The sequence below is a fragment of the Copadichromis virginalis genome, linkage group LG5 (genome assembly GCF_057382275.1).
Source record: "Copadichromis virginalis isolate Kocher_CV1m ecotype Utaka linkage group LG5, C_Virginalis_male_GT1.1, whole genome shotgun sequence".
NCBI lineage: Eukaryota > Metazoa > Chordata > Actinopteri > Cichliformes > Cichlidae > Copadichromis > Copadichromis virginalis.
Genome location: NC_140622.1, coordinates 34,900,416 through 34,916,219, shown reverse-complemented (window position 1 = coordinate 34,916,219; position 15,804 = coordinate 34,900,416). Strand labels below are relative to the sequence as shown.

Sequence of the window (15,804 nt, the reverse complement as noted above, 5' to 3'; positions counted from 1 at the left end):
AGAATAAAACTGTTTTTTAGAGTTAAAAGGCAGGGAAATGCTCAGCAAATGTTTAATCAATAGACAGCTCAGAAAGATGAGCTAAATACGTTTAATGACAGTTGTTTTGCTTTTTAAATCATTGATTGAGGCTGACATCAACTATGTAATTTGCACAATGAAAACTCTAGAACTGTGAATTAGTCTTTTTGTTACTTAACAATGATGTGCTGATTCTCATGGATATGGCAATAGTGTATACACGAATGTGCTTCTGCATACGTGTGCTTCAGTAGCTATCCATCCAAAGCGGAGTCTTAGATTATTAATGTGACTGACCTGCGGTTGAACAGTCAAGTGTGGTCTTTTATCCTGAAGCAACTTAAGCACTAAACCCGAAGGAGCTGACTTCTGCTGATTCCCCTTTGTGTGTTTACTCCCCAGCAACCATCACAATGACACCCAGAAACCAATGAATGCTAAATGCTTTGATAAGCTTTTGCTAGGCTTCAGGTTTTTGTGACTGCTAACATTGTTTTGCTGTGGTTTTACTCTGTTTAGTGTCCAAGCTTTTTCTCTCTGTCACTAGTTCTTTAAGAGGTCAAATGCCCGTTAGAATCTGCTTCTGCAGTCACAAATGTGTTTGTACTTGTACTTTTCTAACTTTCCTTTTACAATAGAAAACATCTTCAGTGTATAAAAGAAGTTGTGGGGTTTTCACAGTTACTGAGCAATAAAGTGAAATGTAATAATTAAAAATTAAATATTATAAATAAGGATGCAATGTGTCATAGAAAAGACTGTGCGTGTATGGTGGTAATTTACCGGCACAAATACAGGATGCAGAAGACAGGAGTAAAATATTAACAAGCTTTTAATGCTGATAAGTCAAGAAATTACAAAGTCTAACATCTGGGGATGAACAAAGAGCAAAACCACGGAATCCAAACATCCAAGATTTATTGGAATGTACAAGAAGCACAGGGAATCCAGACTCAGAAAACACTAGGAATCCCAATACAGGAAATGTTCTACTACAAGGACACACAACTACACATACAACACAACAAATGACAAATGGGAGAAGTAATGGGTGGAGAACTAACACAGCTGAAGATGATGAACATAACGAGACAGGGCAAGTTAAAGTCAGTACCAGACACAGAACAGCTAGCAAATCAAGCAGGAAGTAAAACACAACTAAACAGGCAAAGGGATTAAGTAATCTGATTCAACAGATAGATTTTTTTTTGTTTTGTTTGTTAGTTTTTAACAATACAATAATAATAAGTGCAAATCTAATAACGGATGGCCTGAAAACAGAAATACAGATGAGGTTTTTGTAAAAATGTACCACTTTTTTTGTACTTTTAACATAACATTTTATAGTAGTTTCTTTAGAAAGCATAAAATAAAATAATCTCCCCCCCCCCCCAACCATGGAGATACACGCACACGCACTGCTTGAAACATCAAGTTAAAACTGAGGGATATCTTCCAATTTACACGTAGTGTAAAAACTGCAGAAAGGGTTTAAGGTGTCCTTTGAGAAGGAATGATAGTAAAAAACAAAATAAATCAGTTTAGACTTGAGGAAAATGAAATGCTGATGCTCACAAATCAGGACATGGCATTATCACAACATTTTAAATTGTCACGAACTAGAGTGAGAAGTATCATGAAGAAATTCAAAGAGTGCTGTCATGTTTCGGCTGTGTGGCAGGCAGGGATTGGACCCAAACGCAAACTCACGGGGACAGAACTTGAACTCAAAAGCACAGCTTTATTGCTGGAAAATAGAACACAAGCAATACAAAACTAAACCGGGAAAAGCTAATTAAAATGCATACGGGGAGAATCACACACAGCATGAGGGAGACTACAACACTGACAAAGCGAAACACAGGGCTTAAATACACAGAGGGATAACGAGGGAATGAGACACAGAAGGAGAGCACAGCTGGGAGTAATCAGGCTGGACGAGACAAGGGAAGCAAAACTAGAAACACGCACATGAGACATGGACCTTCAAAGTAAAACAGGAAACACATTGACTGAACTCTAAACATGCAAACTTAACAGCAACTGAGAAGACAGACTATAGGGACCAGAAACATGGTACAAAGAGGTCACAGTAGACACAACATTGAACACAGGGAAGCCATATTACAAAGCCAAAGAACTAAACCTATGATAACCATAACTGAAATCTAGGGAAACAAGAAACAGTACAACAAAGGACTCAAAACATAATCCATAATATAAAAACACGAGATCTCTTCAAAATAAAACTGGAAACATGAGAGGCAGACATGACAACATAAGACAACAGACATGAAACACACGAAGGGCAAGGGAGACTTCACAGGGGTTGAAAACACAAGGGGGAACTAATAAGCAAATGAACATAGGAAACCTAATGAGCTTAAACATACTATAAACATCAAAATGAACTAAAACTCAAAACACTGGGTCATAAGACCCAGGATCGTGACATGTGCAATAGAAAACAAGCTTGAAGGAGGTTTGATGCAAAAGATTTCAAAGACTCTGGAGAGAAATACTGTAGCCTCAAATAAGACAATCATGAGAACCCTGAACAGAAATTACCTGGGAGGTTGCCGAGCAAGAAAACAGAAGAGACCTTCAAACCGCTATCAAATGTCAAGGCCAACTTGGAGAAATACTATGCATACTAGAAGTGCGTTCTTTTTAAACATCCAAAATAAAACTAGCATGTTTGGAAAAGCTTTTGCAAAAATTCCTTGTTCTGTTTAACCGCACTTTGGAAATACTGAACTTTTCATAGGGGGCTAATAATTCTACCCTCATGTGTATTTGTGCATTTCACTGTAGGTCACACTAGGACACTGTAGCAGTAATAATGTGCCAAAATTTTTCTCTTATACTGTTGACAAAATCGCCAGACCTAACTTCATGTTACAGTTTTTTACAGACGCTAGGACACATTTCTCAATACTTAGGTCACTTTTGCAAAACTCCTCACACAGTGAGCACAACAGAAGTCTATGTGGGCTAAACTGAGGATCAGTTATCATTGTTTTGGCACAAAATGCTTTCAATGACTACATCTCTCAAATTTCATGAATTATCTTCTCACTCAGACACAACAACTGCCAAAAATCTTTGTACGGACAGGACATTTTGCATGTGCTTACATACTGTTTTCAAAACTGTTAAACTTATGGCCAAAACAATAACACAATGCAAAACTTGAAAAGACAGCAAAATCCAACAGCAATATTTTATTGAAACATATTTTAAATCTAAAAATGCAGTTTAACCAGCCACAGCTTATTCTCATTGTAGATGAACATCTACACAGGTGTTACTCCTTCAATTTTTCAACTCCTTCAATTCTGGCAGCCAGAAGATTCTTTCCTAGGTGTATTGCCCTAGATGACATAAGATGTGATGTGGATGAGAACCTGTGGCCAAATGGAGAAGACCGAGTAGATTAGCATTACTATTGTATGTGTATCAGTGGATGGTGTGTATACAAATTCTTGTATTTTGGGATTACTTAGTGCAAAAAAATAAAAATACATAAACAAATATTAACGAATTCTGCATGATGTCTGATTCATTCCAGTAACATATATTGAAATTATAAACAGAGATGTGTCCTTGTTTTACACAAGAAAACACTGTGTAATGCTACATGTTGTTAGTGTTTTTTAGGTCATTGTTTTGTGAGTGACAAAGTGTGTTTGTCGGCTGTCAACCTTTGCTAGTGTTCTGGAAGAATGAGTTTATTTGAGACCTGAATAAAGTGTTTTGGTAGTTGTAGTGCATTTTGAATGTGAAATGAACTGCTGTGCCAAGCTGAAGGTCAGTTAGGAGAATTGTGTGAAGAGTTTTGCAAAAGTGACCTAAGTTTTGGGAAATGTGTCCTAGCGTCTGTAAAAAACTGTAAGCCACACCATGAATCTACTCCGTTTACAGCTTCCTACAAAAGTAATATAAGACCTACTAATTTTCAAATTGTCTCTCACACCCGTGATTCCCGAGGACTGCCACATGGAAGTGAAAATTAAATTGTGGCTCCCCAAACAGCAAGCTCTGTATTATCAGCTGCAGCTCTAAGCAGCAGAAAGATCACACTTCAATACAGCTTTTGGATTGCTTTGCTCAGAACACTGATTGTGTGTGGTAAGGTCCTTATTGATTCAACTGGTGAGACCCCGCTAACTTCTAACTGAATAGCACTAAAGTGCAAATATTCACACAGGAACACCTGTTCTTATATCAACCTTTCTGCCTGTCTGTCTCTGTGTGTGCGTGTGTGTGTGTGTGTGTGTGTGTGTGTGTGTGTGTGTGTTGGTATTAAAGTCTGTCTAGCATCACAGGCCAAGTCACAGAGTCACTTGTGTTCTACTTTTTAAACGGCAAACCAACAAAGAACAGCATTCACCTCCCAGAGTATTTTTAGAGATTTGCTTAAAGTGAGCGTAGTAGCTACAAACTGCATCTTTCAATCCATTATATTAATATTCATGAAAACATCTGAGAATACTTATTCCAGTTGTATGCCATCATGAATAATAATATTCCCTCTGTCTGCATGGAAATCATTGACCAAGATGCACACTGCATTACATCTGACTACTACTGAGTGCCATTTTGTAAGAGCTCAGGTTTTAGAATTATAAACATACCATGCTGGGAAAATGAGCACCTTGAACCTGTCAGACTTTCAAGAGATATAAATTGCTTAAGATGTAGCATCAAAACAAGAACTTTTTTTTTAATGGAAAAGTTACTATTCCAAGGCGAGTCAGATGGTAAGAATCGATAGCAATGGTAATGGATATTTTTTTAGTACTAGCTTGACTTTTGTATATTTAAAGTTCGACTATTTACTTTAATATTAAAGTATTATAACAATTTCTTTACTAGTTTGATACTTGGTGTTTAGTAATTAGAACCAGGCATGCTCAGCTGAGGTACACAGCAGTGACATTACTTCTGAAGGTATTTCATCATAACCCAATTTATTTAACAGATTGGAAATTTAAGCTGGCGCTGGATGAAAATGTAAGACATCACTTTGTAGTTAATTCTACAAAGAACACTGTCTGGTGATTGTGTTGTGAACATCTGTGCTGTGAACATCTGTATATAATGTGAATATTGTTTTTTGAATTATTTAAATATTTTTGTCTCGACTAATGTACTGGATCAAAAGGCAAACACGGCCATAAAGCTCTGCTGCTAAAATAATCAGCAATCACCAATGCTAATGTTCATTAAGCGTTTTATTTATGCTCAACATCCACATGCATTCCAAGGTCAATGTGTGCAACTTTTAGAAGTTCTCAGTCATAACGAAGCAAAAACATTATGCTCTTTTATTATAACAGCAGCAGTGTGGTATTTTTTGTGTGATAATTTTCACCTTTTGATTATGAGTGATCATGAGCGTCAGAAATGTATTTTGGATTTTTTTAATGAATAGATAGGTTAGTTTGTTTCAAATCATCAAATGTTTAAAACATTTAGAATTTTTTTTTTAAACATTTTAATTTTAAATATTTCTAGAACATCTTAGACAATTTTCTTAGTTATATATAGTAACCCAGGTCATCTTCCAATTATATTGGAATTCAAGTGGGCAATCTACTGATAGTTTTTTTTCTGTCATATTTGCTCAACCCATCATGGCAGTTGAATGGAAATAGCCTTTTCCTCATGTTTGTGACTATGAATGCCATGCTTTTTTCATATTTTAATGAGCCAATACTCATTTGGCACACTTATATTTGCATGTGTGCCAAATTACAAGTCCTGATTCAATGTTATGGTAAGAAAAGCTAGTGAAGTGTTTGTCTTCACTTTGAGATATCCATGCTCAAACAATGCCTCAGATTTCAATGTGTGAAAAAATACCTGAAAGTGGGCAGGTTTAAAACAAACAACCTAAAACAAACAAACCTTCACCAACAGTTTATGCCATAACTGGCCTTATAAATAGTCAAATAAGAACACAAACCATTTGCAGTATTTCCTTCTGCTTCCTAACTTCTTATTTCTTCCCTGTCTCTAGGTCACCCGATAGTCGTCTGTTTCAAGGATAACCTCATTTGAAACCAGACACTGTTTCTTTGATCAACACCGTTGGACAATTGGATGTCGTGTTTTGAGAATTGGTGGTAACCAGGGACCAATGAGGACAACAATCACGGACATTCAAGTGAATGAACCAGGGACCAGGGAGCATCGTATAAGACTACATATCCAAACAAATTCCTGACATTTGATCTAGCATCAACAGTAGCTGTCTCTGAACTCTACTGCCCACCAAATCTCTCTTTGTATTATAGTTTTATTCCTTTGGACTAGAGATCTCAACAGTGAAGATATATATTGACTAAAGGACTCTGGATAACAGAAAAAAAAATCACTCTTGAAACAAAACCATGTGATGTGAAACTTTTGTGTTATTTTCTTGCCACAAAGAGCCCCAGGACTCTTGATGCATATCTGTGTTGATCTCGTGAGATCATAAGCATTTCCGTTCCTTTTAGCCTTATGGAGCAGATATCTCTTCTGTTTCTTTTTGTTAATTTAAAGTGTTTTGTCTTTTTTAAGTTTGTTAGGATGTCAAGTCTTCTTTCTGAAAGACAAAAAGACAATGCCACCACAATGAAACCAAGAAAAAAATGTAAGATGTTTCGCTACAGCTCACCAAGGGTCAACATAGCTCAGTTCTGCCAAAATGTTTTAATGGTATCTGTTGTTTTCAAAGCCTGGTGACTACTATTCATTACAAATGTCAGTATTATATCAATAAATCTAACTTAATGGATATTGCTGTTTAAAAAAGAAAGTTTGATTTTTATTTTTTTATTTTTTTACAGTTTCTCTTTCTGTTGAGGCATTTTGCATACCAGGCCATAGTGCTGTATAGGCAGGAGCTGTTGGGACTTAAAATTAGCAGGTCAAGCAAATAATCTGACAAAAAAAGCAGGAAGAGGGGGAGAGCTCACAGCTAATCAAGGTTGTGTTCATGGTGGATTTGAAATCTGAAAATCAGCAAATGCAAAAGTAGGCCATGTTCAAAAATACAAATGGGTGAAATCTCATTGCAACGTTCTTCTCAAAATTAACAGACTTAAAAAAAAGTATCTGAAATCTGGTCCAGGGAGATAATTATCTCTTACCCTAAACAACCTTAATCCTATTTGGTTCATTTCCCAAAGTAGATGTTAGTGTCATCCTTGGTTTATTGCATTAAATTAATGCTACCCATCACAATCAAATTATAGGACTTATTTACTTGTTTTTTGAGATCCCATGAGGCTTTTTCTGTTATAAATCCAAAATCCTTGTTACTATGTGTAGTAAAATAAAGCTTCTGAGGGAGTTAGACTGAAGAGTGTACAACAGGAGGTTGGAAGACAATCAGTAAAAGGCACAGGATTATTTAGCCCTAATGACGTAGCCATTTGAATCAGTGGAGTTCAAGATCAAATAAAACGTCCGTTCATCTTGACACATATAATATAGTTATTATAGTTACTGATGGACGGGAAGCTCTATCATGAAAATTGGTTAGAACTGGGTTTCTTAGAGAAGTCATAAGAAAGTTAGGGATGCAATTATAGTTCACCTGCATGTGATGTATACCTTAGGGACAGGAAATCACAGTATATTATGTGCCACCCTTTTCTGATATGATAATAAAATAAATTATAATGTATATTTCCTCTATAGGTGTCATGTTTATGACTCTAGGAAAATATCATATAATCTGTGCAAAAATGGCATTTTAGTAATTTCTTTCTGTAAATTTTTTTTTTTTAAAAAAATCAAACATTACTTTGTGCTACACTTTCATAAATCCAGAGATTGCAAAAGAGAGAAAAAAAGAAAAAGCTTCAGTCTAGACTCAAAACAAACCCTCACTTTATGAGGAATTTCATATTTTCTAAGTCAATTTCCATCTGTAAGTGAAGCGGTACATTTGCCACAGAATGCTTCTTATACTAAACACAATTAATTAAGCAAAAAATGTAAAAAGCTTGCTCCCAAAGACCAGACCCCAGGGACTGATGCTGAAGGGGAGGAATGAGAAGGTTTGCTATGGTTAAGTGATCCAGGTTGCCTCTTGTTTGGTTAGAAATCATTAAATTACAGTAATGACTAATTTCTCATTCCTGCATGCAATTCACTGGAGACCACCATGGATTTAATAAAGACCTGGCGATGAATTACAAACAGTGAATGGCTGAGGAAAAGCTATGTGATTATACAGAGTAATTCATAAGTGCATTAATAAAACAATACAGAAACATTGCTAAATCATTTGAGATAAAGGCTATTTGCATAATTCATTAAGATTAATCAGACCAGGCAATCTAACACAGTGCTCCAAGGAAAAGAGGGAGAAGACATGAATCCGTTCCCCTGGAAAACCCTTTCTATCTACAAACAATGATACAAATCTACCCTTGGATCAGAGAATTAACCTCTGTGCACTTACAGCCCCTGCAGTGCTGAAACACAATCCTTCAGTCATTCACCTTTATGCGGGCTAATATTCTATTAATAATGAAAGATCTTTTCATACCATTGCTCCTCTGGGTTTTGTTGCTTTGCCATAAAAGACCTTCACAGAAGTTGAATGGAAATACAGGTTTTGTGTTTGGAAACCACAGTGCAAAGCTGAGGTCTGGCTGTTTGACAATTTTGTCATTTACTTCTGTATTTCTGAAGTTAAATAACTTCAAAAACTTCAAAAAAACTTGAAACTGCTGTGGCCCTCACTCCAGACTTTATCGCAATCAGCTCTAATTGGGCACTAGTGTGATTAAGCATTTGTTTGTTTAGTAACATTATATCAGAAAGATCTTGTAGAACTACAAAATTGATTTTGCTTTACAACTCTGAATGAGTAGTATATCATCGAATATATTTCTTAGCTTTCGATATATAAGGACCCAAGCAGGCAGACATGCAAACAACGAGTAAACAATTACTGTTGTTAAATGGACTGATTTTTGTACAGTTATTTTCTACTCTCCTGGAGCACTCAAAGCGCTTTTTACAACATGCCACATTCACCCATTCACACAAATACTTTCTTCTATGCTTTTTAGTGCTTACTTTCTAACATTCACACACATTCATACACCAATGGATGCATCAGAGAGCATTTTTGGGATATTTGGCCTGCAGACTGGGGGAGCCAGGGATCGAATGAGTATATGACCTGCTCTACCTCCTGATCTACAGCTAATTGTTAAATCTAAAGAACTACAAAGTCAAAAAACTTACTAGAAACTAGAAAATAAAAGGACTACACTTACCTGCCAGTTCATTAGTTACACAGTTTTTAGTACCTGGATGCATTTGTTTTCCTTTCAGAACTTAATTCTTTGTGGCGTAGATTTAGCACGGTGCAGAAAACAGTAATTTTGATCCATATCACAAGTTTTAGCTGCTCATCTGAATTTCCCAAATCCACCACATCTCAATGATGCTGTGTTGGACTGAGATTTGTTGACTGTCAAGGCCATTCAAGTTCAGTGAACGCACTGTCAACATCAAGAAGCCAGCACGAAATAATTTTTGACATGCCATATTATCCAGCAGGAAGCAACAATCACACCGTGGTTATAAAGGGATGGGCATGGTCAGCCACAATACTCAGGTACCCTGTGATGTTTAAATTATGCTCAGTCGGTATGACGGGGACCAAAGTATTAACCCCTCCACATTATATTGAACTATTGATACAAGGCAAGACAGATCCATGCTTTCAGGTTGTTGACATCAAACATGTAACATGTGAGCCTGTAAAAATTGTAGCCTCAGTTTCCTGTTCTTAGTTGACAGGAGTGGCATCCGGTATGGTTTTCTGCTGCTGTACCACTAATTCAAGGTTCAAGGTTGTGCATCCAGAGATGCTTTTCTGCATACTGGTGTTGTAACAATGGGTTATTTGAGTTTTTATAGACTTTTTGTCAGCTAGAAGCAGTCTCTCATTCTCCTTTCACCTTTAACCTTTTAGTGTGTGTGTGTGTGTGTGTGTGTGTGTCTCCTTTAAGGATTTTTCATAGTAGAGAGAGAGATGAAATGATAATCTAGGAATTTCTCTGGATAGATGGGAGAGAGAGAGAGCTAGTGAGAGTGAGACTGATAGAGGGAATGGGAAAACACCAGGATAAAATAGTTATACCTGAAGACAACTGCAAGACATAATTGCTTCCCATAGTTACTATAAATACAAAAAAAGTTATAAATAAAGAAAGCGATAGCACAATAGATAGCACTTTATGAGAAAGTTTGAGAATGACATGGCCTATGCCATGTCTCCAGCGTTTTTCCCAGCAACCCCCTCCTACCTCTGCTCTGTGTCCTGTAGTTCCATTCGTCTTACATTGTCACCTTGCACCTTGTCACCCACCCTTCACCTGATCATTTTATCAACCTCAGGTGTATCAGTTGTTTCAAGGTTTTGGTTCTAGTTTTATGTTTTGTTCTTTATAAAGTACTTTGTTCTAGCCAGGTTTACCCTTGCCTGATGGTCTGCCCTACCTGCTTTGCATATACAACCAACCTTTGGTTAGCCTCCCTCCATATTCCACTGCCATTCCAAGCTAAATTCCAAAACCAAGACAGAGACTGGTTTCCATTTCTCTCCTCATTTCCCAAAACTATGCTCTCCATCCAGCAGTCACGCTTTCTACAGCTCCCTACGCCATCGATCATCTTTAAACCCAAGTTTTAGCATTAAAGTCTTTAAAAGTTTCCCTGAGTCTGTTTGCTTTCTTTGCATCCACAACAGTAAAGCAATTTTGCAACTGTAAAATTACCATGACAGGAATCACAGGATATTTTTAATGACAACTGCAAGTAGAAATCTGGCGTGATAGAAGGAATGCATCCTTGCTTGAGTTGTCAATGTAGCAACTTTGCTTTTTGATATTGCATTGCACTGGAATGCACTGGACAAAACACATCACACTAAATGTTTTTGCCAAGTCATCACAAGTGTTTCTGACACCCCTACTGTGGAGCCAGACTGGTCTGATTAGCATGCCAGTTTTTCCAGCACAGGGATGATGCTGGTCTGTACAAAACATTTGCTGTTTTAACCTGTTAAGTTTATAATCTGGGCTGTACAATTACTATAAATGTACTGGATTTGGTTTATGTGCTTTTAAAAATTTTTGTGAATAATGAATGTAAATCATAACTGAGATGAGAGTATTAATCTTTGGAACCAGGTGACATCAGTTAGTGATACTGGTAACCAGTTTGAACATTTGTTTGAAAATGAACTGAACACCTCTGGTGCCACTGTCATAGTTGCTGGGTAAATATATTCCTACAGCCAATAACATTTCAATTTTGTGCTGAATTGTCTTTAAATGCTGCAATTTTCCTGTCAAATTATTAAACCTCCTCCCTATTTTTTTTCTTATCAGGAAGAAAAATAGCTCAGAAATTGCATTTAAATCATCCTGCACATTAAACTTCTCCAGTGTATCTCCTGCTAATGGAATTCTTTGAGGTGTGTTATAGTGCGTAGGTTATTAGCTTATAGCTAGTTTCATTGCAATTTTTACAGACTGATGCCTCTGAAGCTGTTGATTAAAATCCTCCCATAACTCCTCCCAGGAATAAATTCCCTGGTCAGCCATCTGCAGTAGAAAATAATGTCAGTAAAATGGCATTTCTAGCTGTGGTCAGGGAGATGCACACGTCTTATTGGCAGTGGATGAGACTGACTCGCCAATCCTATTTTTATTGGAAGGCCATTATTAGACCTAAATTTCAGGTAAACCTTATCTCAGAGTAGCAGCTTCCCAATGGTACCCCCCTCCCCTTTGGTAACATCTAAATGTAATAAAATAATAAATCTAAATAATTGAAGAGCACTAAACCAATTTGCTCATGTTTTGGGCTTATCTAATCAAACAAACAAACTGAAAAAATATACAAATCTAATTTTCCTACTCATAAAAAAGAGAAACAAAAGACAGTGCATATTTAGATCTAAATCAAGCGGGGTCTTGCACTATGCAAAATGTGCTCACTGAAAACAAAGCTCTCAGTTACACAAACACCATCTGCTGGGTTTGCCCAGGCTTTATCTTGACAGGATGAATTAGTTTGAAAAACTGTCAGATACACCCAGCAAAATTAGGTTTTCTCATTTCATAATGAAAGCTGACAGACTGTAATGAAAAACTGCTCGATCTTGAAAACAGCCAAGATGAACTGTAAAAGTCTAACTGGAAAAACTTTGCTGTTTTTTAAAATCTAATTGTACTAGTCTCTGTTTTCAATATCAGGGGTGTTTTTCTACCGTAAATTGGATGTTCTAATTCCGTTTTGGTCAGAGTTTGATGTTATTTCTGACGTCTGTTTTGTGTTATTCTTGTCAACTGTAAGCAGTTTATTTTGAAATGAGTTTCGCCCCTCTCTGTGTGTGCACTGCTGTGACCTGAGGCATAATGGGATTATCCTGCTCAAGGCAAGACGTAGATGCCTTGAATTCTAATATCAAAGTATTCCTTGCTGTACCTGACACCTCCTTCTCTCTGTGTTTCTCATGCCTGAGTACACTGAGAAGCGATTAGCCCATGAATCGCAACACAGCCCGTGAGCTGTTTCGGCAAGTCATTCACACATTCTGTTGAGTTTTTTTTTCTTTTCTTTTTCTGGTTATTTACAGCAGCATGTACTGTACTTTTGCATGCGCTAGCAGCAGGTTTCTGAGCAAACCAAGTGTCAGCTAATCATATGTAGTTTTTATGTTACCCAAAATGCTGTAGAGAATTCTGAACCACTGTTCTCAGCAAGTCTGAAGCTGTGCTGTGTCCTATAGGCGTCGTTTCCAAGTATGGTGTTGACAAGACATTAGTGCTGGCCAGTGCATTTGCTCTTGCTTCTCATCAGAGACCCTCTCAGCTCCCACACTGCATTATCACAATGCCCTCGGGTCAGTGAGAAGGCCTGCTGTAATTTGAAAAGGAAATTATCTTTTGTAGAACTTACTCAGACAGACAAAAAGTAGGTAGAGAAGAAGAGGACGGGTGGGTGGTTGTAAACAGGCGGTGGGGGAGGGGACTTGATAGGAAGGTGAAACGTTCAACCTCACCGGCAGTCTCCTAAAGGGTTAATGGGAGCGAGGCCTGCAATGAGCTGACATATAACTGGATGGGCAGAGAAGGAGAAGCAGAGACATACAAAATGACATTCTGATGGATTTCTAACTGCCCCATTTCGTGATATGTACCTGCTCATTTATTTATTTATTTACCTCATTTCTTGATGCTCGAGAAAGAATCCATTTTTTTTTTGCTAATGATCAGGTTACACTGCAGGAGCAGGTGGAGTCTCAACGAGGAATTTGATGATTGAGGGGACCAGAAGATGATGCTAATAAAAATCTTTCACTTATTAGGTCAGCGGTCCATTGCCTTTGTCTCTAAGATGAAGCTGGATTGTGTTTTGTGTAACCCAGGGGTTTTAGTCCAGAGAACGATCATTATTACTGTCATGGTCCTGGGTCGTTGACCCAGCGTTTTGTGTTTTGTGATTATTTCCCTCTGTTCTAGTTATTCTGTGTCCTCCCCCCTTGTGTCCGGTTCGGGTTCTAGATTTCCTGTTTTGTTCTGAAAGTCTGTGTCTTTTGTCATTGTGTTCAGCTTGTGTCCTCCAGTCATCATGTGTATTCAGATCAGCTGTTCTTCCCTCCTGTGTGCGATTACCCGATTACCTTGTGTGTGTGTGTGTATATATAGTGGGTGTCGGTCTGTGTTCGTTGTCGGCTCGTCTGTGTTTCTTGGTATCCTGGTCCTTGGTCTGCGTCTCTCTGCTCCGCTCTCCGTTTTGTAAGATTTCAGGTTTGCTCTTTAGTTTCTCCCAGTTTAGGTTTCCGTTTGTAATTACTCGTGCTTCATTGCCTGTTTTTGCCACTACCACCCTGTAAATAAAACGTCATTCGTATCATCAGTTTGCTGCATTTTGGGTCCTCCTTTTCCTCCACACCACACGGCTCCCTCCCCCAGCCGTGACAGTACGACCCGACCAAACATGGACCCAGCAGCATCCGCACCGTCCCAGGAGTTTCGGGAGGAAGTGATCGACAGCGTCTCCAGGTTGGTCAACCTGTGGCTGGAGCATGAGGAGGAAGAGCTTCACCACGCTGTAGAAGCTAGGCTACAGCAGCTGATGTCTGCTCACTGCTGGCTACTCGACTCTCTTCACCCGCTCGCACAGGACTTCATCCTTAACGAACTTCACCTCCACCCTCCAGCCGCTACCGCTTCCCAACCCAGCCCGGCGGTGAAGATTTTGCCCGGCCCGCCGGAGGTTTTGCCCGGCCCGCCGGAGGTTTTGCCCGGCCCGCCGGAGGTTTTGCCTGGGAGGAAGCGACGATCGCGCCGTCGGCGCGTCGCCCCACAGCCGGAGGTTGGGACTTCGGAACTGCCGGCTGTGGTGAGTGGAAAAGACACTCCGTCTGTTTCGCCAGCTCGCATGACTGTTTATTCCGGGGCTGTGTTTGTTGAGCCAGCTGCCCAGCCGGTAGCTCGGTTAGCTGCCCTGCAGCCGCTACCTCAGTTAGCCACTCAATCTCCACCTCCATTACAGTCACAGCCAGACCTATTAGACACCTTGTTACAATCCGTGGCTCAGTCAATAGCTTAGTTGGCAAGAGACTCATCAGCGTTATTACCAGCTCAGCCACCATCTTCACCAGCTCCGCCTGTACTACAAGTCCAGTCCATCCAACCGGAAAAGCACTGTTTTTCACCTGTTCATGTCAAGCAGAGAGACACACCACATAACGCAGTAGTCAGTCCGCAACAGCTGGCCAGCCCAGAGACTGTGACGCACTCCAGGGCCTCCCCAGAGGCTGGGTCCCAGCCCCCGGCCGACTCTGGACCCCTGGAGATTAAGAAGCCAGCTGAGGACTGTATCCGGCTGTCGCTGCCCGAGCTGGGTCAATGCTCTGTGCAGCTGCAGTCTGCCTTGTGTTTGCCAGAGGCCCGTGTGCCTGCTGGTTCTGACTCGTACCTGCCAGAGGCCCGTGTGCCTGCTGGTTCTGAACTGTGCCTGCCAGAGGCCCGTGCGCCCGAGCTGGTTCTGAACTGTGCCTGCCAGAGGCCCGTGCGCCTGCTGGTTCTGAACTGTGCCTGCCAGAGGCCCGTGCGCCTGCTGGTTCTGAACTGTGCCTGCCAGAGGCCCGTGCGCCTACTGGTTCTGACCTGTGTGTTCCAGGGGCCCCGGTGCCCACTGGTCCAGAGACTGTTTTCGCTGGGGGGCCCGAGGAGCCCGTCCAGCCTCCTGCTTCGCCTGCTGGGGGGCCCGAGGAGCCCGTCCAGCCTCAAGACTCGTCAGCTGGAGGTTCAGGAGAACCTAGCCAGCCTCCTGCCTCGTCAGCTGGAGGGCCCGAGGAGCCCGTCCAGCTGCCAACTGCAGCCTCATCATCCTCGCCAGCTGCAGCTTCATCCACGCCACGGGCAGCAGCAGCTTCTTCCACGCCTGCAGCGCTACAGTCTCCGGCTTCCACGCCGTCGCCTGCTGCAGCCTCATCATCCTCGCCAGCTGCAGCCTCCGAGCCTTCATCCTCGCCCGGCTGTAGCATCGTCATCTGCCTCGCCTGGCCCGGCTGCAGCCTCGTCATCTGCCTCGCCTGGTCCGGCCTCTGCTTCAGCCTCGTCATCTGCCTCGCCTGGTCCGGCCTCTGCTTCAGCCTCGCCTGGTCCGGCCTCTGCTTCAGCCTCGCCTGGTCCGGCCTCTGCTTCAGCCGCGCCTGGTCCGGCCTCTGCTTCAGCCGCGCCT

At 40.4% G+C, this 15,804-nt stretch overlaps 1 protein-coding gene across 1 annotated transcript in view; it reads left to right on the top strand.

The window, feature by feature from the left end:
* tafa3a (TAFA chemokine like family member 3a) overlaps window positions 1-7,763 on the top strand; it is a 130,556-nt gene extending 122,793 nt beyond the window's left edge. The window contains exon 5 of the mRNA XM_085457525.1: window positions 6,047-7,763. Within this exon, the coding sequence (XP_085313651.1) occupies window positions 6,047-6,058 (12 nt within the window). The 3' untranslated portion in view covers window positions 6,059-7,763. The remainder of the gene's footprint in view (window positions 1-6,046) is intronic.
* The last annotated feature ends 8,041 nt before the right edge of the window (window positions 7,764-15,804 follow it).